Raw genomic sequence first — 27,957 nt, 5'->3', positions numbered from 1 at the left:
AGTTGCCTGGCAGTCCTGTTGATCTCTTAGGCTGCAGTAGTGTCTGAATGACAAACCTGAAACAAGTATGCGGCTAATCCAGTCAGAAACATCTGAGCTGTGTGCTTGTTCAGAGTTTATGGGCAGGATGACAGCCAGGCAACTTTCATTGTTTAAAAGGAAATATATATGTCGGCCTCTTAGTTCAGGTGTGCTTTCAGAGTGCTTAAAATAGAGCCCTGATTAAAAGGCAATATACTTGATATATAATTGATTTACACCTTTTTTTTTTATTTTGAGATGTTGCCAGCAGTATATACATTATAAACTGATATTCTGTACTTGAACTCATAAACTAGCTGTAGTCTGTTCCCCACCCCCCTCCCCCCTTTTTTTCCTCATCACTGTGCCAATATTATGAGCAGCTCAGTAAACACTGAGTATAGATGAGTACAACTACTGATGAGTTATTGCTAAATGTAAACAATGGCAGGGAAATACCAGGATTTTTAAAGGGAGCTGAATAAGTAATTCAAGTATGCTGCATTATTGATTAGAGCCTTAATTCAATAAACAACTTTTAATAACTGTTGGTAGCTGAGAAAATCCTTCACTAAAATCCTGTTCTTTTTCAAGGGGCAAGGAATGTAAATATGCAGATGAAACAGCTGTGCTGGAGTAAATATCACTGTGCTAACAGTTTAGGAGTAGGGATTCATATTCTTACCAATGCCCATTTCTGACACTCTTTGAGTAACCTTTTTTAGGTTCAGGGTCTCATTGTACAGTGCATGCTCCTTGCATCAGTTGTGAGTTAATCTGTTCTTGGTGTGATTGGGACCTGTGTGGTTGTCTGTGCTCCTTAGATTGCAGAGGTCAATGCACAGATTAAGAGAGAAAAGGAGCAGGAGGAGGCTCGGATGAGACAGTCCACAAAGAGTGCAGATCAGTCTGGTTCGGGAGGCGGGGGCAGCGGAAAGTCCTGGTCAGAGGATGACTTGCAGCTACTTATTAAAGCTGTGAACTTATTTCCTGCTGGGACTAATGCAAGGTGAGTACCAACACTTGTGTAAAGATAATACATAAGACTGTGTATTAATAGGACCTGTTTCTACGACACTTATAAACTGTGCACTACTCTCTTTTAAAGGCTAACTTCAATCTGAAGCTAATAGTAATGTACTGCAAGCCAGAACTTCCATTCCAGCTTAAAGATCGATTAGTTAGAAATGGTGTTGCTGCTTTAGGAAATGGCAGAAAAAGAACCTTTAGTTATTATGCATACTTATTGGGAGTTTTCTAAGATTTTATAGCAATTTATTAATGTGCTATAACCAGACAGAGAATCACAACCTCCCCTCTTATGTATTGCTGTCTTGACATTCACTGTAAAGTACATCAGTAACAAACATATGAGCAGATGGTGGAAGAGAAACTTACCACAACTTACCTCCAGTCCAAACTTCATGTCAAAATAATCAATGAAGCCTTAGTGTTGACTAATATGTCAATTTTAGTTTTCTTGTAAAACACAACCTTGTCCCTTCCAGTACAGACATACCTGTATTCCTGTTGGTTCTTAGTTATAAAAGTTAATTGACTTGCCCAGTTAGCCAGTGAAACTACTAATCCTTACTAGATTTCAGTACATACACACAGTATGTTGCCCTGTTCTGTTCTAGCGTATTGTAGGGACTTGATCCCTCAGGCAAAATCAGGGCAGCCAAACCGGCCATCTTGGCCAAGAGCCGTCTAGCATGTGTGCTGTGTGCATGGCTCATGACCCACCTTTGCTTTAAGACAATAGAGCCAATTTACCCAGCACCCCCTGGTGGTATGATTTTTGGATTTTAGGGTCTTTTTAAAATGTTTGACCCTAAAATCTGGAAATAATCATGCTGCCAAAGTCTCTGCAGCAGCCCCTGCTCTCGCTCACCTCCCTGGGCTCCAGCGCTGCAATTTTACCTGCATGTGGCGCTGTAACGCTTTGGAGAGATCAATGACAGCAATCTCACCAGGGTGTTTCAGAGCCTCCGAGGACAGGAAGAACAATGGCTACCAACCTCTGGATCCCCGGGAGGTGAGTAAAAGCTCCCGCTGCGTGCTATACTCTGCATAGAGCTCCCATCCGGCTAGCCCGAGTGTATCTCTGGATTACCGCCAGGGAGGTTAAATACACAACCCTGATCCTGCTTAATGAAAACATTCACTTTATTTGAATTCCTTAATGTATCCATTTTTTTCATCTACAGATGGGAAGTTATTGCTAATTATATGAACTTGCATTCAGTTTCGGGAATAAAAAGGACGGCAAAAGACGTAATAAACAAAGCAAAGTCCCTACAGAAATTAGGTAAAGTGGTTATAGGGTTCCTTGTATTATGCTTTTTATACCAGTGTATTGCAGGCACAATTCAGACCGCACACTGTATAAGTTCATCCATGTAGTACAAACTCTGTACTATGGTTATTTAGGTTTGTTTGGTTCTGGGGATAAAAAGATAATTTGTGGGCTAGTTCACAGTGCTCAGTTGTGTTGCAGAATAATTGTGCTTGTCAGCTCACTGCCCATACAATTCTATGGGGCTGGTCACAGCACAGTACAGTGTTGTAACTGATCGTGTTATTCTAACTCACTGCATTCATGCTTTGTATTAAAGCCTATGTTCAGTCTCCATTGCAGTTCACACTCATTAGAATGTGCATTATGCAACTGACCACTGTGAATCCCTGTGAATAGCCTGACAATTTGAGATATTTGCCTTTGTCTAGACAAATTGTCAAGGAATAAGAAACTGCACCATTTTCTTTAGTAACTATAAATATTACGTTCAGTTTAACGTGAAAACTGTCAGATTTAGATAGAATGGGCACTGGTTACTACCGTCTGCGTCTTGTTCAAATGTATCCCAGATGAGGAGACTTGCTCATTTTCTGTTTTGGGTGTGAGGAGAATTTGCATAACAGAGGTTTGAACCCATCCTTTTCTATCTTACTTTATGACCTTTCGATGCCTAAACCTGCAGCAGGAAATGAGTGACATTTCTTCTTTGCTGTTAATCCAGCAGGCATTCTATCACTTGCAGCAAAACTTGTTTAGTTCGTTACTGCCAACTTCTAGAGATGCCAAGGAGACTTGGAGGCCCATCAGCCAGCCTGGGGCCCTTGGTAATTGCCCAGTTTGCCCCTATGGAAGCGATGGACCCTGTGCCACCCCCACCCGGTTGGGGGGAAAAAAACATTCTGGAGAGAACACTGCACAACTAAAACGAGCATGGGGATAATCCATTCAGACTTCAGTCAGAAACACCTGATCTGTATGCTGATTCAGGGTACATGGCTAAAAAATAAGAGACAGAGGATTAGCAGGACAGGCAAGCAGTTTGCATTATTTAAAAGGACATAAATGTTGGCCTTCATATCACTCTTCAGTTCAGTTTCCCTTTAAAGCAAAGGTAAAGTTTCTCAGCAAACCAGGAAGCACTGTGTATTTTAATTTGCAGTATCAAATAGTGCTATGGTGTTTAAATGCCAGTTTGTTTTTGTATTTTGCATATTGGTGTATACCATGGTCTGTTTTATTTTGTACCCCATATTTGTTTGGTTTGTACAGCGCCATGGAATATGTTGTCCCTTTATAAATTCATGTGTTCAGCTGCCCCAAAGTGTTACTGAGAGATCCAGAATGCTAGATTCTCCCCCTCAAAGTGAAACCAAGGCAAGCCTGGGGTTAAAAAAAACGAAAACATGCTTGCCTAAAAGAGGGAAGCCTCTGGATCCTGTAGGCTTCCTGTGTCCTCCTCGCCAAGACCCTCTGGAAGAACCAGGCCATGCTCCTCTTCCTGCATGAATATGCTCCTAATGAGCCTTCCAGAGATGGCAAAGGGTGTGAGTGGGACTTACTGCTGGAGGGTAAACAGCATGAGAGAAATGGTACTGTAAAATACAGGCACCTTGGGGATTGTAGACTACTAACAGTAATAATGCTTAAAAGGACACTGTAGGGGGTCAAGGGAAAATGAGTTGAAGTTACCCGGGGCTTCAAATGGTCCCCCACAGACATCCTGTGCCCGTGCAGCCACTCCCCAATGCTCTGGCCCCGCCTCTGGTTCACTTCTGTAATTTCAGACTTTAAAGTCTGAAAACCACTGCACCTGCATTGCCGTGTCCTCACTCCCGCTGATGGCACCAGGAGCGTACTGTGCAGGCCCAGTATTGTCTGTGCCTGCGCCGTGTGCTCCTGGTGACATCAGGGGAAGCGAGGACACGGCAAAGCAGGCACAGTGGTTTTCAGACTTTAAAGTCTGAAATTCCAGAAGTGAACTGGAGACGAGGCTGGAGCATCGGTGAGTGGCTGCGCGGGCACAAGATACCTGCAGGGGACCATTAGAAGCCGTGGGTAACTTCAACTCATTTTCCCCTGACTAACACACACACACACACACACACACACACACACACACACACACACACACACACACACACACACACACACACACACACACACACACACACACACACACACACACACACACACACACACACACACACACACACACACACACACACACACACACACACACACACACACACACACACACACACACACACACACACACACCCCCCACACCCTTTAACCACTTGCCGACCGCCCACAGCCCATGGGCGGCGGCAAAGTGGATGCCTTAAGGACCGCAATACGCCTTAGGGCGTTGCGTCCTTTTCCTATGCCGGGGGAGCGATCGCGTCATTGATGACGCGCGCTTCCCCCGGCAACTGGCTCCGCCCACCCGCCGGCCATACGGAAGCGCCGGCGGGATGTTAACCCCGCGATCGCCGCTACAAAGTGTATAATACACTTTGTAATGTATACAAAGTGTATTATACAGGCTGCCTCCTGCCCTGGTGGTCCCAGTGTCCGAGGGACCACCAGGGCAGGCTGCAGCCACCCTAGTCTGCACCCAAACACACTGATCTGCCCCCCCCCCGCCCACTGATCGCCCACAGCACCCCTCAGACCCCCCCCTGCCCACCCCCCAGACCCCTGTTTGCACCCAATCACCCCCCTAATAACCCATCAATCACTCCCTGTCACTATCTGTCAACGCTAATTTTTTTTTTATCCCCCCCCCCTGCCCCCTCCTGATCAACCCCCCCCCACCCCTCAGATTCTCCCCAGGACCCCCCCAGACCCCCCCCCCCCCCTGTGTACTGTATGCATCTATCCCCCCTGATAACCTGTCAATCACCCATCAATCACCCCCTGTCACTGCCACCCAACAATCAGCCCCTAACCTGCCCCTTGCGGGCAATCTGATCACCCACCCACACCAATAGATCGCCCGCAGATCCGACATCAGATCACCTCCCAAATCCATTGTTTACATCTATTCTCTCCTCTAAACACCCACTAATTACCCATCAATCACCCCCTATCACCACCTGTCACTTTTACCTATCAGATCAGACCCCAATCTGCCCCTTGCGGGCACCCAATCACCCGCCAACACGCTCAGATTGCCCTCTGACCCCCCCTTATCAATTCACCAGTGCATTAATTACATCTGTTCTTCCCTGTAATAACCCACTGATCACCTGCCAATCACCTGCCAATCACCTATCACCCATCAATCACCCCCTGTCACTGCCACCCATCAATCAGCCCCTGTCATTGCCACCCATCAATCACCCCCTGTCACTGCCACCCATCAATCAGTCCCTAACCTGCCCCTTGCGGGCAATCTGATCACCCACCCACACCATCCGATCGCCTGCAGACCCGCAGTCAGATCACCTCCCAAGTGCATTGCATCTGTTCTCTCCTCTAAACACCCACTAATTACCCATCAATCACCCCCTGTCACTGCTACCCATCAGATTAGACCCCCATCTGCCCCTAGGGCACCCAATCACCCTCCCACACCCTCAGACCCCAGCCCTGATCACCTCGCCATTGCATTACTTGCATCTATTCCCCCCACTAATCACACCTTGAGACACCCATCAATCACCTCCTGTCACTACCTGTCACCCCCTAGCACACCTACCCATCAGATCAGGCCCTAATTTGCCCCGTGTGGGCTCCTGATCACTCGGCCAAACCCTCAGATCCCCCTCGGACCCCCTTCCGATCACCTCCCCAGTGCATTGAGTGCATCTATTTTCCCCTCTAATCACCCCCTGAGACACCTATCAATCACCTCCTGTCACCCCCCTAGCACTCCTATCCATCAGATCAGGCCCAATACAACCTGTCATCTAAAAGGCCACCCTGCTTATGACCGGTTCCACAAAATTCGGCCCCTCATAGACCACCTGTCATCAAAATTTGCAGATGCTTATACCCCTGAACAGTCATTTTGAGACATTTGGTTTCCAGACTCCTCACGGTTTTGGGCCCGTAAAATGCCAGGGCGGTATAGGAACCCCACAAGTGACCCCATTTTAGAAAAAAGACACCCCAAGGTATTCTGTTAGGTGTATGACGAGTTCATAGAAGATTTTATTTTTTGTCAAAAGTTAGCGGGAATTGATTTTTATTGGGTTTTTTTCACAAAGTGTCATTTTTCACTAACTTGTGACTAAAAGTAAAATCTTCTATGACCTCGCCATACACCTAATGGAATACCTTGGGGTGTCTTCTTTCTAAAATGGGGTCACTTGTGGGGTTCCTATACTGCCCTGGCATTTTAGGGGCCCTAAACCGTGAGGAGTAGTCTAGAAAACAAATGCCTCAAAATGACCTGTGAATAGGATGTTGGGCCCCTTAGCGCACCTAGGCTGCAAAAAAAGTGCCACACATGTGGTATCGCCGTACTCAGGAGAAGTAGTATAATGTGTTTTGGGGTGTATTTTTACACATACCCATGCTGGGTGGGAGAAATCTCTCTGTAAATGGACAATTGTGTGTAAAAAAAAATCAAACAATTGTCATGTACAGAGATATTTCTACCACCCAGCATGGGTATGTGTAAAAATACACCCCAAAACACATTATACTTCTTCTCCTGAGTACGGCGGTACCACATGTGTGGCACTTTTTTACACCTTAAGTGCGCTAAGGGGCCCAAAGTCCAATGAGTACCTTTAGGATTTCACAGGTCATTTTGCGACATTTGGTTTCAAGACTACACCTCACGGTTTAGGGCCCCTAAAATGCCAGGGCAGTATAGGAACCCCACAAATGACCCCATTCTAGAAAGGAGACACCCAAAGGTATTCCATTAGGTGTATGGCGAGGTCATAAAGATTTTATTTTTTGTCACAAGTTAGCGGAATATGACACTTTGTGAAGAAAAACAATTCAAATCAATTTCCGCTAACTTGTGGCAAAAAATAAAATCTTCTATGAACTCACCATACTCCTAACGGAATACCTTGGGGTGTCTTCTTTGTAAAATGGGGTCATTAGTGGGGTTCCTATACTGCCCTGGCATTTTAGGGGCCCTAAACCGTGAGGAGTAGTCTTGAAACAAAAATGACCTGTGAAATCCTAAAGGTACTCATTGGACTTTGGGCCCTTTAGCGCAGTTAGGGTGCAAAAAAGTGCCACACATGTGGTATTGCCGTACTCAGGAGAAGTAGTATAATGTGTTTTGGGGTGTATTTTTACACATACCCATGCTGGGTGGGAGAAATACTTCTGTAAATGACAATCTTTTGATTTTTTTTACACACAATTGTCCATTTACAGAGTTATTTCTCCCACCCAGCATGGGTATGTGTAAAAATACACCCCAAAACACATTATAGTACTTCTACTGAGTATGGCAATACCACATGTGTGGCACTTTTTTGCACCCTAACTGCGCTAAGGGGTCCAAAGTCCAATGAGCACCTTTAGGCTTTACAGGGGTGCTTACAATTTAGCACCCCCCAAAATGCCAGGACAGTGAACACATCCCACAAATGACCCCATTTTGGAAAGTAGACACTTCAAGGTATTCAGAGAGGGGCATGGTGAGTCCGTGGCAGATTTCATTTTTTTTTTGTCGCAAGTTAGCAGAAATGGAAACTTTTTTTTTTTGTCACAAAGTGTCATTTTCCGCTTACTTGTGACAAAAAATAATATCTTCTATGAACTCACTATGCCTCTCAGTGAATACTTTGGGATGTCTTCTTTCCAAAATGGGGTCATTTGGGGGGTATTTATACTATCCTGGAATTCTAGCCCCTCATGAAACATGACAGGGGGTCAGAAAAGTCATAGATGCTTGAAAATGGGAAAATTCACTTTTTGCACCATAGTTTGTAAACGCTATAACTTTTACCCAAACCAATAAATATACACTAAATGGGTTTTTTTTTAATCAAAAACATGTTTGTCCACATTTTTCGCGCTGCATGTATACAGAAATTTTACTTTATTTGAAAAATGTCAGCACAGAAAGTTAAAAAAAATCATTTTTTGCCAAAATTCATGTCTTTTTTGATGAATATAATAAGTAAAAATCGCAGGAGCAATCAAATAGCACCAAAAGAAAGCTTTATTAGTGACAAGGAGCCAAAATTCATTTAGGTGGTAGGTTGTATGAGCGAGCAATAAACCGTGAAAGCTGCAGTGGTCTGAATGGAAAAAAAGTGCCTGGTCCTTAAAGGGAACCAGAGAGGAACGGGGGGTGAAAAAAGAAAAAGATTTTATACATACCTGGGGCTTCTTCCAGCCCCATAAGCCTGAATCGCTCCCACGCCGCCGTCCTCAGCTTCCTGGATCCGCCGGTACCGGGCCCGTCACTTCCGGCGGACGCGGCCAATTGTCCGCATCACAGGAGCTCCCTCCATACATGTACGCATGCGCCTGCGCAGTTAACAGCCACATGCGTATCTGTATGGGGAGAGCACCCTGTGATGCGGAGAATTGGCCGCGTCCGCCGGCCGACTCGCGGCAATGACGGGACCCGGTGGCGGCTGATCCAGGCAGCGGAGGAGTGCGGCGTGGGAGCGATCCGTGCGTATGGGGCTGGAGGAAGCCCCAGGTATGTATATTGCATCCTCTCTGGTTCCCTTTAAGGGGTAGAAAGACTGTGGTCCTCAAGTGGTTAAGTTGATGTTTATTTCCATTTAAGTGTTTTAATTAAGGCATTTATTTCAATTTTTTTTTTATACAGATCCTCAGCAAAAGGATGACGTTAACAAAAAAGCTTTTGATAAATTCAAGAAAGAGCACAAGGTTGTACCTCCGACTGTGGATAATGCCATGCCTTCAGAGCGTTTTGAAGGTAATCATTTCAGAGCATAGCAAAATGTATTCATACTAGTAATGCCTAATATTTTTAAACAAAACTGGCTGTTGATCAAAAGGGGAAAAGGACCCGCAACATCCACACACATTTAGACCAAAGGGAGCGAGGAACCAGAAAGCTCGAAATGTCCAGTAGAAAAGAAAGTTCCGCTACACCAGTGGCTGGGTGCAAAAGGTTTCTCAGTTTATTTTTTCATCAATCAGTGAGTACAAAAGTTAAAAAAGCTCACGCGTATCGGAGCTCATGGCTCCTTAAGCAAGCTATGATTAAGGAGCCATGAGCTCCGATACGCGTGAGCTTTTTTAACTTTTGTACTCACTGATTGATGAAAAAATAAACGGAGAAACCTTTTGCACCCAGCCACTGGTGTAGCGGAACTTTCTTTTCTACAAAACTGGCTGTTGATTAAGTACATCTCATTTTCAAAACTTGGAAAAAGTACATATTAGGGACTTTCTCTTCTATGGAAACTAATGCCCTAATGGGCCCCTTCATGCTGACCAAATGGTACTGGTTGGAATAGATAGGGGGCACTCTTGATAGGCTAGAGCAGGGCTGCCCTATAGGTCGATCGCGATCTACAGGTAGATCATGGCCATGTCCTATCAGATTTGGCAGCTGGCTGTTGTAGATCGTGTGCCATCAGATTCTGCTGCCGCTGCTTGCGGCTAATCGGGGAGGAGATAGGGTGGGGAGATGCACGGCTAAAGGAGAGGGCCTCTCCGTTTGGCCACACATCTCCCCATCCCTTCCTTGATTGGCCGTGAGCGGCAGCAGAATCTGATGGGACGCAGCCACATCGTTGGAACGGCTGTTGTCTTGTCCACCCTCTGTGTAGAAGGAGGGGAGACCGGGGTGGCAGACACCAAAGCTGGAACTGAAGGAGATTACTGTACTTATTGGGCACCTATACTTAGCTACCTGTACTGGTAGATCTCTTGATCGCTGCAAATTTCAAAGTAGCTCGCGAACTGAAAAAGTGTGGGCACCCCTGGGCTAAGGCATAGATCTGGCTCAGGTAACTCAATAAGGGGTAAGAATGGATTTCTATGGTCAACCTATAGAACTTAGTCCCCAAAAGGGAAAATAGTCCAGGGTTGGCTAGCTAGCACACCAAAACTAATTTGCAGGAGTATGTATTCCTTAATGCATGTGTCAACACAGAATTTGACAATTGTTTTGGGGCTACAGAGGGTCCCCTTTATCACAAAGTACAGACATACGTACGTAAGTGAGGAATTGGTGCTGGAGACTTGGGCGCAGGATACAGCCGGTATATGGCTGATGGTGATGCTGCTGCACAAGTCCCAGCCGTGTTAAATACTATTCCCCCTCCAGGCCACCATGGATGGTGGGGAATGAAATAATTTGGCTTCCAGCAATTGCTGGAAACCGAATTATTATTTTAAAAGTAACTTCAGCGCCAAAGTTACTCCCTGTGCGCCCAAGTCTCCTGTGCTGGATTCACTTTGTTCAGTATGTAAATACTCCTGAAAATGACTTTTGGTGTGCTAGCCAACCATGGACTATTTTGTACTATAACTGATGTTGCTTTGCATCCTGGCTATGCACCGATCGACTTTACAGTAATGTGTGCCTCTTTCAAATCATTGACTACACAAAAGGGTGGGTACCATCCATTATCTGTGTGGGTTAACTAGATCCTAGGTTCTCAACGTGTAGAACGTGGGGTACGCGTACCCCAGGGGGTACTTCTGATGGTTCCAGGGGGTACTCGGGCTTGATCTACTTAACCACGAATAACAAATTTAGAGTTTTAGAAAATGATAAATCTTATTTAAACACCACCAAAGGACCTGTGAGCACCGCCGAGACCCGGGCGGAATCTGTCACTTTTGGGCCTCGGCGCTTGTTCCACGCTGTGGGCCCTGCCGGTGACTCACAGGTCACACATGCTGATAGGCGAAGGGCGTGTGCCAGGCAGGGATAGCTAGGTGTCGAGCAAGACCTATAGCCTGGGCATACACGCTGACTCCTAATTATATCACCAAGCCTTACAAATAGTAAATACTTGGAAATTGTTTAGAACCAATTATCATGTACTGCAATACAATTGTCATGGGGTACTTGTGATAATGTTTACTATGCTAGGGGTACTTGGTGAGTACAGGGTTTTAAAAGGGGTACATGCCAATAAAATGTTGAAACGCTGAACTAGATGACTCCAAGTCACACAAGGTATAATCGGATATTAAAGTTTTGACTACCTTGCTTTGCAGCAATCGCTGCCATATTCCGAGAGGGAGGGGCTGGGGCTTAATGTTTGCACATGTTACATATCAGATGTTTCCTTTACTTCATTGCGGTTTGTCGTTTGACTGCTTTGGTTCCCTGCGAGGAACTAAGAGTAAAGGAAATGCAGTTTGAGATAAAATATTTCCTCCCAAAAAAGAAAAAAAATACATGTCATTGATGAAAGCTTAATGTTTCTCAATTTTAAAATATAATTTGGCTCTATTGTACGTCTGTTTGCATACAAGTGAACATAACCCTACTATAGCAGAGTAGAGAACTGTATTACATTTGAATCATGCTATATATTTTATGATGCTTTCTCTAAAGTACCTGGTGCAGATTCTGTTCCCTGGACAACAGAAGAGCAAAAACTTCTAGAGCAAGCTCTAAAGACCTATCCTGTGAATACTCCTGAACGGTGGGAAAAGATTGCTGAAGCTGTCCCTGGCAGGTCCAAGAAGGACTGTATTAAAAGATACAAGGTAATGTTCATCACCAGTCACAGTAAGGCTCAGAACAGCTTTCATTGGGGCCAGGTGGATATGTAACATGTAATCATTGCAATTGGTGTCCAGAAACCTCTAGATTCAAATCCTGATGACCTTTTCTTCAGACATCATGCATAAATTACTTATGATCAATTTGGCTTAGAATTCACCTCGCCTCCCTGTAATCTAGTCATATAGGTGAACTTGACAGAAGATTGTTGATACATCACACATATGAAAATATTTTCCAGAGATTTGTTTCATAGAAAATGCTTTATTCAATAGCATACATATTCAGTCACTAGACCCACACACAACTAGGGTATCACTTTAACCACTTGCCGACCGCACGCTTATACCGTGCGTCGGCAAAGTGGCAGCTGCAGGACCAGCGACGCAGTACTGCGTCGCCAGCTGCAGGCTGATTAATCAGGGAGCAGCCGCTCGTGTGAGCGGCTGCTTCCTGTCAATTCACGGCGGGGGGCTCCGCGAATAGCCTGCGGGCCGCCGATGGCGGCTCGCAGGCTAAATGTAAACAAGCGGAAATAATCCGCTTTGTTTACATTTGTACGGCGCTGCTGCGCAGCAGCGCCGTAAGGCAGATCGGCGATCCCCGGCCAATCAGCAGCCGGGGATCGCCGCCATGTGACGTCCTGTCACTGGCTGCACAGGACGGATAGCGTCCTGTGCAGCCCAGATCTCCCGGGGGAGCAGGTAGGAGAGGGAGGGGGGAGAATGTCGCCGCGGAGGGGGGCTTTGAGGTGCCCCCCCCCCCCCCCCCCGCAACATGCCTGCAGGTAAAAGCGATCAGACCCCCCCTGCACATCATCCCCATAGGGGGAAAAAAAAGGGGGGCGATCTGATCGCTCTGTGTGGCCGCGGATCTGTGCTGGGGGCTGCAGAGCCCACCCAGCACAGATCCAAACAAACAGTGCTGGTCCTTAAGGGGGGGTAAAGGGTGGGTCCTCAAGTGGTTAAATTAAACGTCAGTTGTGTTTAAAGAGAATCTGTATTGTTAAAATCGCACAAAAGTAAACATACCAGTGCGTTAGGGGACATCTCCTATTACCCTCTGTCACAATTTCGCCGCTCCCCGCCGCATTAAAAGTGGTTAAAAACAGTTTTAAAAAGTTTGTTTATAAACAAACAAAATGGCCACCAAAACAGGAAGTAGGTTGAAGTACAGTATGGCCACACATAGAAAATACATCCATACACAAGCAGGCTGTATACAGCCTTCCTTTTGAATCTCGAGATCATTTGTGTGTTTCTTTCCCCCTGCATCTCTCATGCACTTAAGTTTCAGGCTGCTCTTTTCTTCCTGCAAACAGCTTTGCCCTTGTCTGAATTTCCTCAGTATGTGAAAGCCCAGCCAGCTCAGAGGACAATTTTTCCAGCTTGTAAAAGATAAGAGAGAAGCTGCCCTAATCTAAATAATACACAGGCAGTGTGCATAGAGGGGCCTGGAAGGGGGAGTTCATAGCAGAACCACAACACTGAAGAACTTGGCAGCCTTCCAGACACAGGCGGACAAGTCTGACAGGGGAAAGATACATTGATTTATTACAGAGACTGTGATAGCAGAAAGTGCTGCAGTAAGCCAGAACACATTAGAATAGCTTTTGGAACTTGTAGAATGATAAAAAAGAGGATGCAATTTTTGTTACGGAGTCTCTTTAAAGGGAATCTAAACTGAGGATACGTATTTTTCCTTTTAAAATACCACCAGTTGCCTGATTCTCCTGCTGTGCTGTGTCTCTTAGCCACAATACTTAGCCACAGCCCCTCAACAAGCATGCATATCAGGTGCTCTGACTGAAGTTAGATTGGATTAGCTGCATGCTTGTTTCAGGTGTGTGATTCAGCCACTCCTGCAGCCAAACAGATCAGTAGGACTGACAAGCAGCTGGTATTGTTTAAAAGGGAAACATCCATATCCCTCTCAGTTAAGGTTCCTTGTAACCTTTTGCCGACAGTGTCATGCCGATGGGCGTGACTGTGGCAGTAGAACCAGGACCGCTTAATGTTGATCGCTGGGGCAGGATTTTCTGGAAATTGTACACGCATTTCCGCTTAGAGGACGGAGCTCTGCTCAGCCATCAGTCTCCCAGCGGCCATTGCCGCTAGGAGACTGTTAGATCTATAGTCTGTACAGCGATGCGATCTATGGCAGCGATGTACTGGGGACACAGCTGTCCCCCTGGGTGGGAAGACAGCGATCCGCTGCCATACGCAGTAGAAAAGAGGACCCAATTGGGCTCTGTCATTTCCATCCATAGCCCGAGCAGAAAGCCACTAGAGTGCTTGCAGGCCACTGTATTATTGTTAATGATTGCTCGGGGCTGTCAGCGCTAGATCGGGAAGTCTTATTAGGAACATTTCTGTTCATGGTTTTACATATGGTATATTCTTAAAGAGAATGATTTGAATAGTGTAACTACTTTGTGTGTAGATTTCTGAATATTTTACTTATTTGAACAGAAGCAGCTTTTGAGTAACGTGAACACTCCATAATTTATGCAAAGCTCTTATTTCTTCACAGGAACTTGTAGAAATGGTGAAAGCAAAAAAAGCTGCTCAAGAACAAGTATTGAATGCAACAAAGTCCAAGAAATAAGATTGGTGATGTTTGTGTGTCATGTTTTATAATAAAATGAAGCAAATACCACATGTATTTGGTTGGATTAATACAGAAGTTTGTTTATTTTAATATATTATGTATGCAATTGTGCAATATTTAACACAATACTGAACACTTAAACTAGTCCCTATTCCCATAAAACTGTTCAACAATCAGCCTCCAGATGTAATTTGGCTTGTTCCCCTCAGTTTTGGAGTTAAGCTACACTGCCTTTCCTCCTTCCAACACTCCAGTCTATAGGAGAAGGAGGGTGGTGCTGGCAATGGCATCTATTTCCACCACAGCATAACCTGGGATATCTATACAGTGGCCTCAATTCACTAAGCTTATATCCTGTCTTTAATAACGTTTGTATAGTTATCACCATGGTGATGAGGCATGTAGTATTCAGGAAACATTTTACCTCAGGCAAACCTAAAGTTAACTCTTCTGTCAAAGTTAACTATTCAATCCTTAAAATAACTCCAGAAGTCTACCGTTAAACAATTAACTGCATGTGAAAATTAGAGCAGGTAACTTAACTACAGAGGAGGTAAAGTGGATCAGAGATGAACTTTTACTCATTGCATAATTGTGTTCCTTTCCTATTGTTTATAGAGCATTCCTCAAGCCAAATACTTTGTTTTAATACTGTTAATTCCCTATAAACCACGCCCACAGGTTTTCAGAGAGCCTTGGCAGTAGCAAAGGCTCATGGGAGCTCAGTCTGGGCAGGAGGAGGTGGAGGTATTACTAGGCAGAGGGTGGATTGGTTTTTTTTTTTTTCACAGGCTGAGTGCTCAAGCTGCAGATAAGCCTGCCTCTGTGTAATATTTACAAACAACATGGCTGCGGTCAATGTATCACAGGAACAAATCTTTTTATTAAAGCTGTGTAAACTAAACTTTAGATAAGATATATAGACAAGTTACTTGTTATAGTTAGTTTTTCATCTTGGATCTGCTTTAAGGAATGAGGCGTTAAGATAACTCTCTCACTGTGTGGTGGCAAGTTATCTCTTGCCTTATCTCCAGCATGATCTTAGTGAATGGAGACCAATGTGTGGGAGGAAGTGTGACCATTCTAACCTCCACTGGGAAGTCTGGATCATAGCTAGGATTAAAAGTATTATGCTGGGCATACACGGGTCGTTTTCCCTCATCAGTCGAGCCGCTGATGGCTCGATTGATAATCAGACAGGTCCGATGACCGCGCGGATCGATTCCCCGCAGGCAGACAATAGCGGGGAATTGCCGGGTCGACCCGTGTATGCACAGCATTAGAATTGCACTTCTGGAAAAGAAATACAACAAACTGACTAAGAACTAAACCAAAGTTCTAGACCACCTGCATTATTTAAACACAATCTTGTGTACAGTTGCACTACAGCATATTTAGGCTCCTGAGTCCTATAAGGCTCATATTAGAAACCTAAAAGTAGGATGTACTGAATAAGTCACATGTCATTTCAAACAACATCTGTCACTGGAGGGTTTCTTGTCACTGTCTGAGCCAATACATGCCATTGCAAATTTGATTGTAATCTGGAAGTTGCCCAATAGGACCTAGAGAGAAATGAAACACATAGTAAACATTTAATTGGAACATAGTTACAAAAAAAATGCTAATATAATGTTGTACCAGCCAATACATACTTTTTCTTTTAGTAACCAAAGTGTGCAGTTAAGGAATCTGGAAACCAGCCAATATAGCCCAAATCATTACCTTCATTGCAACCTCAAAACAACTGAAATGTATGGCCATACACTTAGCAATCTGTCAGTTTTGAGGATGCAATGAAGGTGAAGGTTTGGGCTATATTGGCTGGTGGTGTACACTTTAGTTACTACACAGCTTTCATATCTGGAGGCACAGCCCTACCCTGAAAATTTAGGTAGTGTAAGGTGTGGTATTTTTTTTTTGGGGGGGGGGAGGGGGATTATATTTAAGTTTCCACTGAGCATGCGTGAAAGGCAGTGTTGAAGGGAACTTCCGGGCAGCATGATCAGCCATTTATGGCAGCCCTTATTTCTCCTATGTAACATGAGAACCCTGGCCCCTCCCACAATGAAACACAGGCTAGGCATAAACTTAGCAACTGTATAAGAGCATACCGCTCTGATACCTCCTCCGTCTACTCTGTTTTCTGATTACAGGTTACACATATGCTAGGGCAAAAGGGTCCAGAATTGCCTTGCACTGCAGATGTTAAAAGAAATCTGAGGAAGGGGGGGGGGGGGAAAGCAGTTTTATCTGGGGCTTCTTACAGCCCCCTACAGTTACGCTGTGCCCACGCCATCCTTACCAAGACCCTGCAGCAGCAACCCCCCTCAAAGCTAGCCGGCCACGTACCTCTTTCCGCATCCCTGTGCACAGCAGTGTTCTGCGCTATATGGGAAAATTGGTACAGCACATGATCAGAACACTCCTGGCATCAAGAGCGCAATCGGTGTGCGCAGCTCGTGGCAGTGCATGTGCAGCAGCCTTCGGCTGGCCAGCTTTGAAGGGATTGCCGCTGCTCGCTGGAGGGTCTCTAAAGAGAACCTGAGATCCTGTAAAGAAGTTATACATACCTGGGGCTTCCTCCAGCCCCATAAGCGCTGATCAATCCCACGCCGCCGTCCAGCGCTACCCGCAGCTATGAGAACCGGGACCCCACTCTGCCGCCAGTCTAGCGTAGCAGAGGTGCGCTCTTTGCGTATCTCTGCGGCACTGTATGGAGAGATACGTAGAGGGCACACCACTTCTGCGTAGCCCAGCTCCGATGACGTCAGCGACAAGAGCCCGTTCTCGTAGTTGCGGGCAGCGGCGTGGGATCGATCAGCGCGTATGGGACTGGAGGAAGCCCCAGGTATGTATAACTTTTCTTTACACGATCTCTGGTTCCCTTTAAAGATAACCCGAGGCAGGGTTTTTCCATCAAATCCATACACAGAGGCTGGGTCTGTCTATAGAGCCCAACCTCTGTTGCTAGTTAATTCCCTCCAAACCCCCCCCCCCCCCCTCGCACGCCGTCAGACCCCATAAATCACAGCCACGATATGTGGCTGTGTTTACTTCACTACTGTCAGTCTCGGCCGCTCCCCCGCCTCCTGAATCGCTCCGGTCCCTGCCCGTGTCCCTTCCCTCCAATCAGCAGCGAGGGAAGGGACGTGGCCGGGGACCGGAGCGATTCAGGAGGCAGGGGAGCGGCGAGACTGACAATAGTATGATAAACACAGCCGGCTGCGGCTGTGTTTTATGGGGTCTGACGGGGGGGGGGGGGGGGCTTTGGGGGGAAACTAAGAGGCTGGGCTCCGTAGACAGACCCAGCCTCTGTATATGGATTGCGACGGAAAAACCCCGCCTCGGGTTCTTTTTAACGACAGCACAGACACAGGATGACTCCAGGGGATGCAAGAAGCCCCAGGTAAGTTAAACTGCCTTTTTTTCTGCTTAAGTAGCCCTTTAAAGTACAACTGTAGCGAGAAGGATATGGAGGCTGCCATATTTCCTTTTAAACAATACCAGTACCTGGCAGCTCTGTTCTATTTGGCAGCAGTAGTGTTTGACTAACACCAGAAACAAGCACGTGCCTAATCTTGTCAGATCTGAGAATGTCAAACACCTGATATGCTGCATGCTTGTTCATAGAATATCACTACAAGTATTAGAGAAAGAAGGATCAGCAGGACTGCCTAGCAACTAGTATTGCTTAAAAGGAAATATGCCATCCTCCATATACCTCTCGTTACAGTTATCCTTTAAAAAATCTATAAATGACAATCTTACCTTACCCAAACTATATCCCTAACGTTAATTCCCACGTCCATAGGAGACAGTTATTCTACCTTCCTTTTGTGGGAAAGATTCTTTTGTCTATTAGATGTTAGAAGGGCAGTACTTATATACCTGTAGAGATCTAAAGAATAGAAACGTACCAATAATATTTTGGTATCGCTTACTAGTAAAAAGAGCAACTAAATCCACAATCTCGATGTATCACAGAATAAAATCGTGCAAGCATATGACATTGCAAATGTCCCTGCACCTGTACAGATAACTACTCATTCTACAAGATTTCTAGCCACATGGGCAGAAAGAGCAGAAGAGTCAGTGAATCAGATTTGCAGGACAGCCACCTGGGCTAACCCTACAATGTTTATCAGAAAGCTACAGAATTGATCTGCCATCCAAACAGGATGTCATTCGGAAGGATGGTCCTACAGTCGGTTATAGAGGTAAGACTACTACTACTCTGTGGTCTCTTCTGTTACTGCCAACCTGGAGGATGTGGGAGAAAATCCCAGTTAAGGTAGCCATACACTGGTCGATTTGCTCAGATTTGATCAGATTCGAAAAACAGATAGATCCCTCTCTGATAGATTCTGATCAGAGAGGGATCGTATGGCTGCCTTTACTGCACGCAGATTGTGAATCGATTTCAGCATGAAACCAATCACAATCTGTGAAGCTGCCACTGCCTTCCTGTCCGGGGGAAGTTTGAACAGTAGAGGGCGCTCTGTTTAAACTTCCTGCCGGGACAGGAAGTTCAGTGAAGCTGCAGCCATGGAGCAGAGAAGAAGACGGCGGAGACAGGGGGAGTCACGCTGGCCGGAACAGGTAATGCATCTCTGCTGTATTGAGTCAGGCATTCGAACGCCGCTATCGACGCACTCCCGACCTGCCGGCGATCGAGAAAAATCTTCCGCACGGATGGATCAATGGGAACGATTGATTTCGGACGGAAGTCGATCGTTCTATCAGCGTTTGTGTGACGATTTCACAGCAGATTCGATCAGTGATCGAATCTGCTGTACATCGGCAGGAAAATAGTTAGGTGTATGGGCCCCTTTAGACTTACCAGGAAAACCTCTGTATTCCCACCCCTTTAATTAGGTGTGTTGCCAATAAAATTCAAGTGGTAATGCAGCGTGAGCTTAAAACTGCATACAATATGTAAACTGTGAGGCTGGTACTCTAATACTACTGATGAGGTATCAGAGAGGTATGGTCTTTTACAGTTGCTAATTAAGGTTATGTATGCTTAGCCTGTGTTTCATTGTGGGAGGTGCGAGGGTTCTCATGTTACTGCTATCCTGGAGGAATGGTAGAAATGCAGTCTACAAGTAAGTCTAACAAGGTCCCTTTTCCCTACCAACCACTGTACTAGGTACTAGTGATTGTCTGTTGTAAATAAGGTTTCCAGTAGTTTTGACCATAATTACAAAACAATCATTTTACAAACATTAATACTTCACCACTGAGGGGTTTTACCCCCTGACCCTGGGGGTGAAGTCCCTGGAGGTGAGAGAGCCAGGGCTCGCCCACATTTCCCTCTGGGTATTGCATGGTGGTTTGGGGGCCTTAGCAAGTGAGAGAGGCTGGGGCCCCCGGCTGTCGTGCGAACTAGTGTTTGTGACTTTAAATTTCTGTTTTTGCAGCTACCAGGATGCGGTTGACAGGTGAGTGGTTAGGGGGGGGACTGTGTGGGAGATGTCTACACGCGGCAGTCCCTGTAAAAGATGTAATCGATTACGTCCAACCAAGCCTCCCACCTGAATGCTAATTTGTGCAGATCCTGCTAGATCGGTATGGCAGGCAAAGGGTGTATGACAGTGCACCTGATTGGCTGACTGGCACCTGCTGGCCAGATAGAGGTAGGAAAATGCCTGAACTGGTAGCAAGCATTTGTGTGTTACATTAAGTTCTGCTTTACAGCAATCCTGAAGGGAATGGCAAAAATGGCAGAATTACATATACTGTACCCACCACCATTGGCACCACACAATGGGCCATGTCTTGCTGGACAAACCCAGAAAATGTTGTGGCAGGCAACAATGTTGGGTGGGTATTTATTAACAGAAGTGAAAGTACCGTAGCTGTCAGAATAGCTGCCTTGTTTTTTTTCATAAACCCAAATTTACGTTTAGTTATGAAAAAGTCACATACAGATTGTTTGAGAGGGAATTGCACCTACATTTGCTGACACAGATATACTTACCTACAGCAGCAATTGCTGGATTCTTATTATAAATATATTTTGTGCATACGTCTCTTATAGTCTGGGCATCAATCAGCTGAAAAGAAAGGTAAGCAGTGTTAAAGGAGGAACTCCAGTGAAAATGTAATAAAAGTGCTTCATTTTTACAATAATTATGTATAAATGATTTAGTCGGTGTTTACCCATTTTAAAATCTTTTAAATCCCCGATTTACATTCTGACATTTATTACATGGTGACATTTTTACTGTTGGCAGGTGATGTAGCTGCTGCATGCTTTTTTGGCAGTTAGAAACAGCTGTAAACAGCTATTTCCCACAATGCAACAAGGTTCACAGACAGGAAACTGCCAGGAGTACCACAGTCCTCAGAGCTTCTTGTGGGAGGGTTTTCACCACAATCAGTCATACAGCGCCCCCTGATGGTCTGTTTGTGAAAAGGAATAGATTTCTCATGTAAAAGGGGTATCAGCTACTGATTGGGATAAAGTTAAATTCTTGGTCAGAGTTTCTCTTTAAAGAGACTCCGTAACAAAAATTTTAGCAGTATTTCTCATATTCTACAAGTTCCTAAGGCTGTTCCATTGTGCTCTGGCTTACTGCAGCACTTTCTACTTGGACGGTCTTTGTAATAAATCAACTTATCTTTCCCCTGTCGGACTTGTCGGCTGTGTCTGGAAGGCTGCCAACTCTTCAGTAATGTGAACAAGTTAACCCCTTCCACACCCCTCCAGTGCTCCTGTGATGATTATTCCTTACAGACAATGTCCCTGCTCTCACTGTCAACTTGTCTGCTATCTGTGAGGCTATAGGTCCGTACACACGCCGGACTTTAGGCAACGACGGGTCAGTCGTTGCCTCCCGCTGGGTGGGCGTGCCAGCGACAGTCCGGCGTGTGTACGCTCTGTCGTCAGACTGATACGGCTGTTCCTGAGCGATCCGCCCGGCGGATCGCTCAGAAACAGCCGTATCAGTCTGACGACAGAGCGTACACACGCCGGACTGTCGCTGGCACGCCCACCCAGCGGGAGGCAACGACGGACCCGTCGTTGCCTAAAGTCCGGCGTGTGTACGGACCTTGATAAACACAGACTGATAAACTGAACAAAGAATAGCTGGCTGATGAGGAAGCTGCCTGTCAGGCTGACACGAGTGCAGACCGGAGACTACAGGCTGTAAAGACACAGCTAGTCATGCTTCATTGACACAGAGCTCTTTCAAAACTTGCACATAACCTCTGGAGACTGAATTCAATGTGTAACTCACTGAATTCTCTATGTACTCACTGTGTATTAACTGAGTTCACTGCTCTGCTGATGTACTTCCTGTTTTGGTGGCCATCTTTTCTGTTTACAAAACAGTTTATAAAACATTTTTTACCCTCTTTATTGCAGCAGAGAGCAGCAAAAATATTACAGAGGGGGCTAGGAGATGACCCTAAACAGGCAGGGATGTTTGTTTATACTTCATTTTGTGAATACAGATTCTCTTTAAAGAGAATCTTTACTGTAAAATTCTTACAATAAAAAGCATACCATTCTATTCATTATGTTCTCCTGGGCCCCTCTGTGCTGTTTCTGCCACTCCCTGCTGCAATCCTGGCTTATAATTGCCATTTTTATGCAGTGTTTACAAACAAAAGACATAGCAAGTTATAGGCTAAGAGTAGCTCAGTGTGTGAGTCATACAGAGTGTGCAGGGAGCCTGGAGAGGGTGTGTATAGCTTCTATCCCATCACAAGCAGCACAGCACATTCCAGCCTGACTGCCTGAGCCCGACAGAGGAGAGAAGATTAGATCATGTAACAGAGATAACACAGCCACTGTGCAACTAGGAGCGGCTGCAGTAAGACAGAGCACATTAGAACAGCTATAGGAACTTATAGGATAGAAGAAATAAGGCTCAAAATTTTGTTAGAGTTTCTTTAAGTGACAATGAATTGTAAAGCAATATGCTAAAATGTCAACATTAAAGAAAATGGTGAATTAGATGATAAACCAGATGTGTATAATTCTCAGCTGTTATACATTCTTTAGCAGTCATATCTGTTCTCTTCCTTAAGGAGAGCAAGGCCACATACACACATCAGACCATAGTCTTTTGAAAATGAAAGATCACAGACCAATCTTACCACCCTTCCTGTAGTATGAGAGCCATACTCTACACAGTTTTTTCTATGGAGCTGAACTCCACATCAGAAAAAAAATCTTTGCAAGATGCTGCACACACAGATGCTGTACAGACACAAAAGATCTGTAGCTGCAAAAGATCTGTTCCTGCCAAAAATCCAACCCTGCAAATTGCAATGATAGTCTATGAGATCTGCAGATCATCGTACACACATGATTTAACTGACATTCATCTGCAGATCAGATCCACCGGGATGGATTTTCAGATCTGCAGATGACTTCTTGATCTGCAGATGAATGTCAGTTAAATCGTGTGTATGATGATCTGCAGATCTCATAGACTTTCATTGCAATTTGCAGGAATGGATTTTTGGCAGGAACAGATCTTTTGCAGATACTGATCTTTTGTGTCTGTACAGCATCTTGCAAAGATTTCTGTCTGATGGGGAGTTCAGCTCCATAGAAAAGACTGTGTAGAGTATGGCTCTCATACTACCTGAAGGGTGGTAAGATTGGTCTGATCTTTCATTTTCAAAAGACTATGGTCTGATGTGTGTATGGGGCCTAAAGCATGATCACAGCACTAGTGCTATGGAGTCAGGATTTAGCACCACTTCTGTTCACAGTGGTTTTAGCTGCAGTACTGTCTCTGGTACACAGATGTTGGTATTTAGCAGCTAGACCAAAAGAAAAGGCACCAGAAATAGAGGTGGTATTGTAGGATGGGCAAATGCTAGTGCATTTAACAAAAACGGATATGCAAACTGATCAGTATTTAACAATATCTGTATTATTTAAAGCCAATGGTTACCACATTAAAAAAAAAAAAGGCAGATACTCACCTAAGGAGAGGGAAGGCTCGGTCCTAATGAGCCTTCCCTCTCCTCTCCCGGTGCCCACGGTGCTGCTCTGGCTCCCCCGTTCGCATCCACCGCCGCAGGGACTTCGGAGGTCTTCGGGAGCACTCGGGCTTCCGAAGACGGGCCGCTCCATACTACGCACGCGGGAGTGTGTCATAGAGGGCGCTCGCGCATGTGTAGTATGGAGCGGCCCGTCTTCAGGAGCCCGAGTGCTCCTGAAGGCTTCCGATAGCTCCCTTCGGCTGCGGAAGTGGCAGTATTTGACCGAACTGGTCGAATACTGCTACGGGGGATTCTGCGCAGGACCGGGCACCGGGAGAGGAGAGAGAAGGCTAATTAGGACCGAGCCTTCCCTCTCCTTAGGTGAGCATCTGACTTATTTTTTAAGGGGTAAACATTCACTTTAAGCTGTGACTGAAACATTTAGTCACAGCTTGATAGGTAGGACTGCAGAGAAGGCATTCCTTGCCCTCTAGATTTTTTTTTTTTGTAGAGTTCAGGTATATGTGTAATAACAGGAGCTACTGTATGTTAGTACATAGTTATATTTATATTGTATGAAATGCATGTCAGAGCAGCAAAAATATTGATAAAGTAAATAAAGACAACTTACATCTATTCTAGCTTCTAATTCAGGTAATGGTATTCTTCGGTTATAACATAACATCTGCCTGCCTATATCTTCACAGATCGGAGTTGTTCCTTTAGAAAAAAAAAAAAAAAAGATTTATTGTATTTATAAAGCGCCAAGATATTACACATCACCGGAGTTAAGATTACAAACAATATTTAGGGGTGACATACAGCAATAATCGATACAGGAATACATGAAAACTAGAACAGTGATTTAGCAGGACAAGTAAACCAAGCTAGAAAACATTAGATAGTAATAAAATCTATGTAAATGGTAGTCTTCTTCCAAGACTATTATACTAGCTGGCTAGGGGAAAAAAATGTAGGTATAACCTATAGTAGGCAGATACATCAGGTTAGTGTTCCTAAGTTCTAGTGCCCTTACTTATGTAGTAAATTATTTTTGTGCTTCCGATATATTGCGCTACAGTTTTCTAGTGCTCTTAAAAGCACACCTGAACTGGAGGTGAAAAAAATGAATAAATTGTATTTTACTTACCCGGGGCTTCTTCCAGCTCCCCATAGCGTTTGGGTCCTGTCAGTATTCTCCGAGTCTCAAACCTTGTACCTCTATCACCTTAACCACTTGATGACCCACCCTTTACCCCCCCCCCCTTAAGGACCAGCGCTGATTTTGCTGATCTGTGCTGGGTGGGCTTTACAGCCCCCAGCACAGATCAAACACCAGGCAGAGCGACCAGATCGCCCCCCTTTTTCCCCACTAGGGGGATGATGTGCTGGGGGGAGGGGGGGTGGTGTCTGATCGCTCCTGCCTGGAGGGGGGGGGGGCACCTTAAAGCCCCCTCCACCGCAGGATTCCCCCTCTCTCTCCCCCCCCCCCAGAGATCGGAGGCTGCACAGGAATGGATCTGTACTGTGCAGCCTCTAACAAGCTCCTGGCTGTCATGTGACAGCGATCCCCGGCCGCTGATTGGCTGGGGATCGCTGATCTAGTACAACGCTGCTACTGTTAGCAGCGTTGTACAAATGTAAACAAAGCGGATTATTTCCGCTTGTGTTTACATTTAGCCTGCGAGCCGCGATCGGTGGCCTGCAGGCTATTCACGGAGCCCCCCGCCGTGAATTGACAGGAAGCACCTGCTCGCGGGAGCGGCTGTTTCCTGATTAATTAGCCTGCAGCCGGCGACGCAGATCTGCGTCGCTGGTCCTGCAGCTGCCACTTTGCCGACGCACGTTATGAGTGCGCGGTCGGCAAGTGGTTAAAGTCGCCAACCCATCTGGGTCTGCTACAGCACATGTTCTGTACTGCCCGTGTGCCTCTTCGATTGTGCTTCCATAGCCAGGAAGATTCTGAACATGCGCTGTTCATAAAGACTTGTATTGCCATAGCGAGCAGCCATGACAGGTCCGAGACAGTGAAAGGCCTTGAAAACTAGGCTGGAAAAAGCCCCAGGTAAGTAAAAATCAACTTCCCCCAGTTCAGGTGTGCTTGTATTCACCAACATTCAAGTACCCTTGTATTGTAACCCAGTCCCAGCATTCCTGAATGTCTCAAAGCTTTCTAATCTTTGTAGTACTTACCATAGACAAATTCTGAGTGTTGAGCAATTGGGAACTGCAGTATGACAGCTCACAGGAATAGGGGGACCACCCAAGTGCTGACAGAGATTAAGGAATACACTGCAATTGCTGTGAAAGTAACAGTAAATTACCACTTTCACCTCAATCACTACCAAAAGACTGGGCACCAAGATGGCACACAGGGTTCACTGCGCTACATGGTTGTCTGGTGGCTTATCCTAGGAAACTCTGAGGGTGCGATTCCACTAGAGCGGCGCGCGTCTGTGAGACGCGAGCCAGCTCTTCCGGGTCTGCGGGGAAAGCACACAAATCCCATCGGCTATGGGATCCGCAGCCTCCGGCACAGATTCGGATGGAAAAGCTGGCCAAATCGCTAGCGGTAGCGATTCGCCCGGCGTTACCATTGCACCCTATGGCAGAGTTTCACCGCACTATTCGCCTGCGGGGAAACTGCGGATTCGCGACGGTTTCCGCTCAAGTGGAAGCACGCCCTGAATCGTGCACTATTACTGAGCTTTGTAGCCTCACAGCTGGATGGTCAGGAAAATCAGCTGGCAAAATGGAACTGGGGAAAAGACTGGTGTAACATCAAATTGTTTCCAGGTATTCTACTACAGAAAAGTAACAGCTAGCAGTTTGGCCCCATTCACACTACAGCGTTTTGCAGGCGATTTCGGCAACACGCTCAAGCGCTAGTGCTATAAAACCCTATGGGCCCGTTCTTACTTAGGCGATTTGCATTAATGGCCGGCGATTAACGCAAATCACCAAACGCGTAGCCTGCACCATTTTCAGGCGATTGCGTTTCAGTGCTATAGAAGCACTAAACACGATCGCAGAAAAATCCCTGCAGTGTCCAGTGATTTTTTCCGCGTGTAATCGCGAAAAAAACACTCCCTTGCGCTTTTAAGTGTCAATGGGGTTTTAGCCTTTATGGAGCTGAGCTGTGTCGGACATAACCTCCAGTTAACATGTTGTGTTTTGTTGGCCATGCATGACTGTGACCAAGTTAGGTTTTACATCAATCAGACCTTAACTTGTTTGGTGCTGTTTTTTTAAGTATTATAATTAAGACAAAATTAATTTACCATCCAACTGAAGCAACATGTTTGTCTTCAAAAGATTCTTGGCACGTGCAACTTCACTTTCTGTAACACTAGTGCAGAGTCTGATCCTGACAAAAGATAAATATATTAGAAATGCAGTGTATACATTTTGTGCCAGCAACCAAAAATATTCCAGGTGGATTTGACTGTCAAAATGACCATATCACATTCCAATATTCTACCACCCAACACTTGTACAGCTGCAATATTTAACAGATATGTTAGACTTTAAGGGAACCTATCAGTGTTTTCAACATTTCTAATCGAAGTTGCCTAAAGTGGAATTTGACTAAATTATAAAGTGATACCAGAAACCAGTCTGTATAAGCCATTAGTTCATTGTAAATTAAAAAACAAACAAAAAAAACTACTTTGTGCCATAAAGCTGTGAATTTCCATTCACCTCAACTACCTCTGAGACTTCCAAGTGTGAACACTGCATACACATCAGTTAGCAACTCTGTGAAGCACACTATATAAGACTCACCCCAGGACGCTGTGTGCTCACCAGAAGCCTTGAATGCATTGGTACATGTGCTTGAGAGGATTGGCATCAAAGTTTGACACAATGCCACAAGAGATCTTTACTGAATACACTACAGCGATGGCATATCCCAACTCATAAAGTTGCAATAATGTACCATAAAATATGCGTCATAACTCAATTATATGCATCTCAGTGACTATCCTGTTGACTACATTGCCCAACTTTTTATTCTTATAATGGATTTTGCACTGCAAAATTTTCCACTGTTCACACAGAGCAGGCAGCTTACCATACATATACAAGTGCAGCGCTGCTACAGCTGCCTTATTTCATCCCGTTCCTGCTAGAATCTTCCAAATCCATGGGAAATGCTTTGCTTACTTATTTGGCACATTCATCTACTGAGTGCTCTCTTAGTACCAGGAAGTACTGTACTAACTTGGGGGAAACATTTGGAATGATAAGAAGTTTATAAAGTCAGTGTTCTCCCCAGGCTCTTTTAGCCGGGTGCTCCACCCGGCTAGATTTGGTGACCATCCCGGCTGTCATCGGCTCACCTCCTCCTGTGCTGTAAGCAGAGTTGCCCTGCATTTTCATCTCAACCCACCCGGCTACTTTTTCATGCCACCCGGCT

General features: G+C 45.3%; 2 protein-coding genes across 2 annotated transcripts in view; one reads left to right on the top strand and one right to left on the bottom strand.

Annotated features, from left to right (window-relative positions):
• The window catches only part of DNAJC2 (DnaJ heat shock protein family (Hsp40) member C2), a 44,716-nt gene extending 30,081 nt beyond the window's left edge, over positions 1–14,635 (top strand). The window contains exons 13-17 of the mRNA XM_068276225.1: positions 846–1,030; positions 2,232–2,332; positions 9,087–9,197; positions 11,805–11,959; positions 14,508–14,635. Coding sequence (XP_068132326.1) covers positions 846–1,030; positions 2,232–2,332; positions 9,087–9,197; positions 11,805–11,959; positions 14,508–14,582 — 627 coding nt within the window. The 3' untranslated portion in view covers positions 14,583–14,635. The remainder of the gene's footprint in view (positions 1–845; positions 1,031–2,231; positions 2,333–9,086; positions 9,198–11,804; positions 11,960–14,507) is intronic.
• A 4-nt stretch (positions 14,636–14,639) lies between these two features.
• The window catches only part of PMPCB (peptidase, mitochondrial processing subunit beta), a 47,362-nt gene continuing 34,044 nt past the window's right edge, over positions 14,640–27,957 (bottom strand). Inside the window, exons 10-13 of the mRNA XM_068276226.1 lie at positions 26,819–26,904; positions 24,169–24,257; positions 20,569–20,644; positions 14,640–16,150 (exon numbers count right to left, since the gene is read on the bottom strand). Of these exons, the coding sequence (XP_068132327.1) occupies positions 16,086–16,150; positions 20,569–20,644; positions 24,169–24,257; positions 26,819–26,904 (316 nt within the window). The 3' untranslated portion in view covers positions 14,640–16,085. The remainder of the gene's footprint in view (positions 16,151–20,568; positions 20,645–24,168; positions 24,258–26,818; positions 26,905–27,957) is intronic.

This window comes from Hyperolius riggenbachi, chromosome 3, assembly GCF_040937935.1.
Source record: "Hyperolius riggenbachi isolate aHypRig1 chromosome 3, aHypRig1.pri, whole genome shotgun sequence".
NCBI lineage: Eukaryota > Metazoa > Chordata > Amphibia > Anura > Hyperoliidae > Hyperolius > Hyperolius riggenbachi.
The sequence above is the reverse complement of the archived record's forward strand: the minus strand, read 5'-3'. Positions and strand labels throughout refer to the sequence as shown.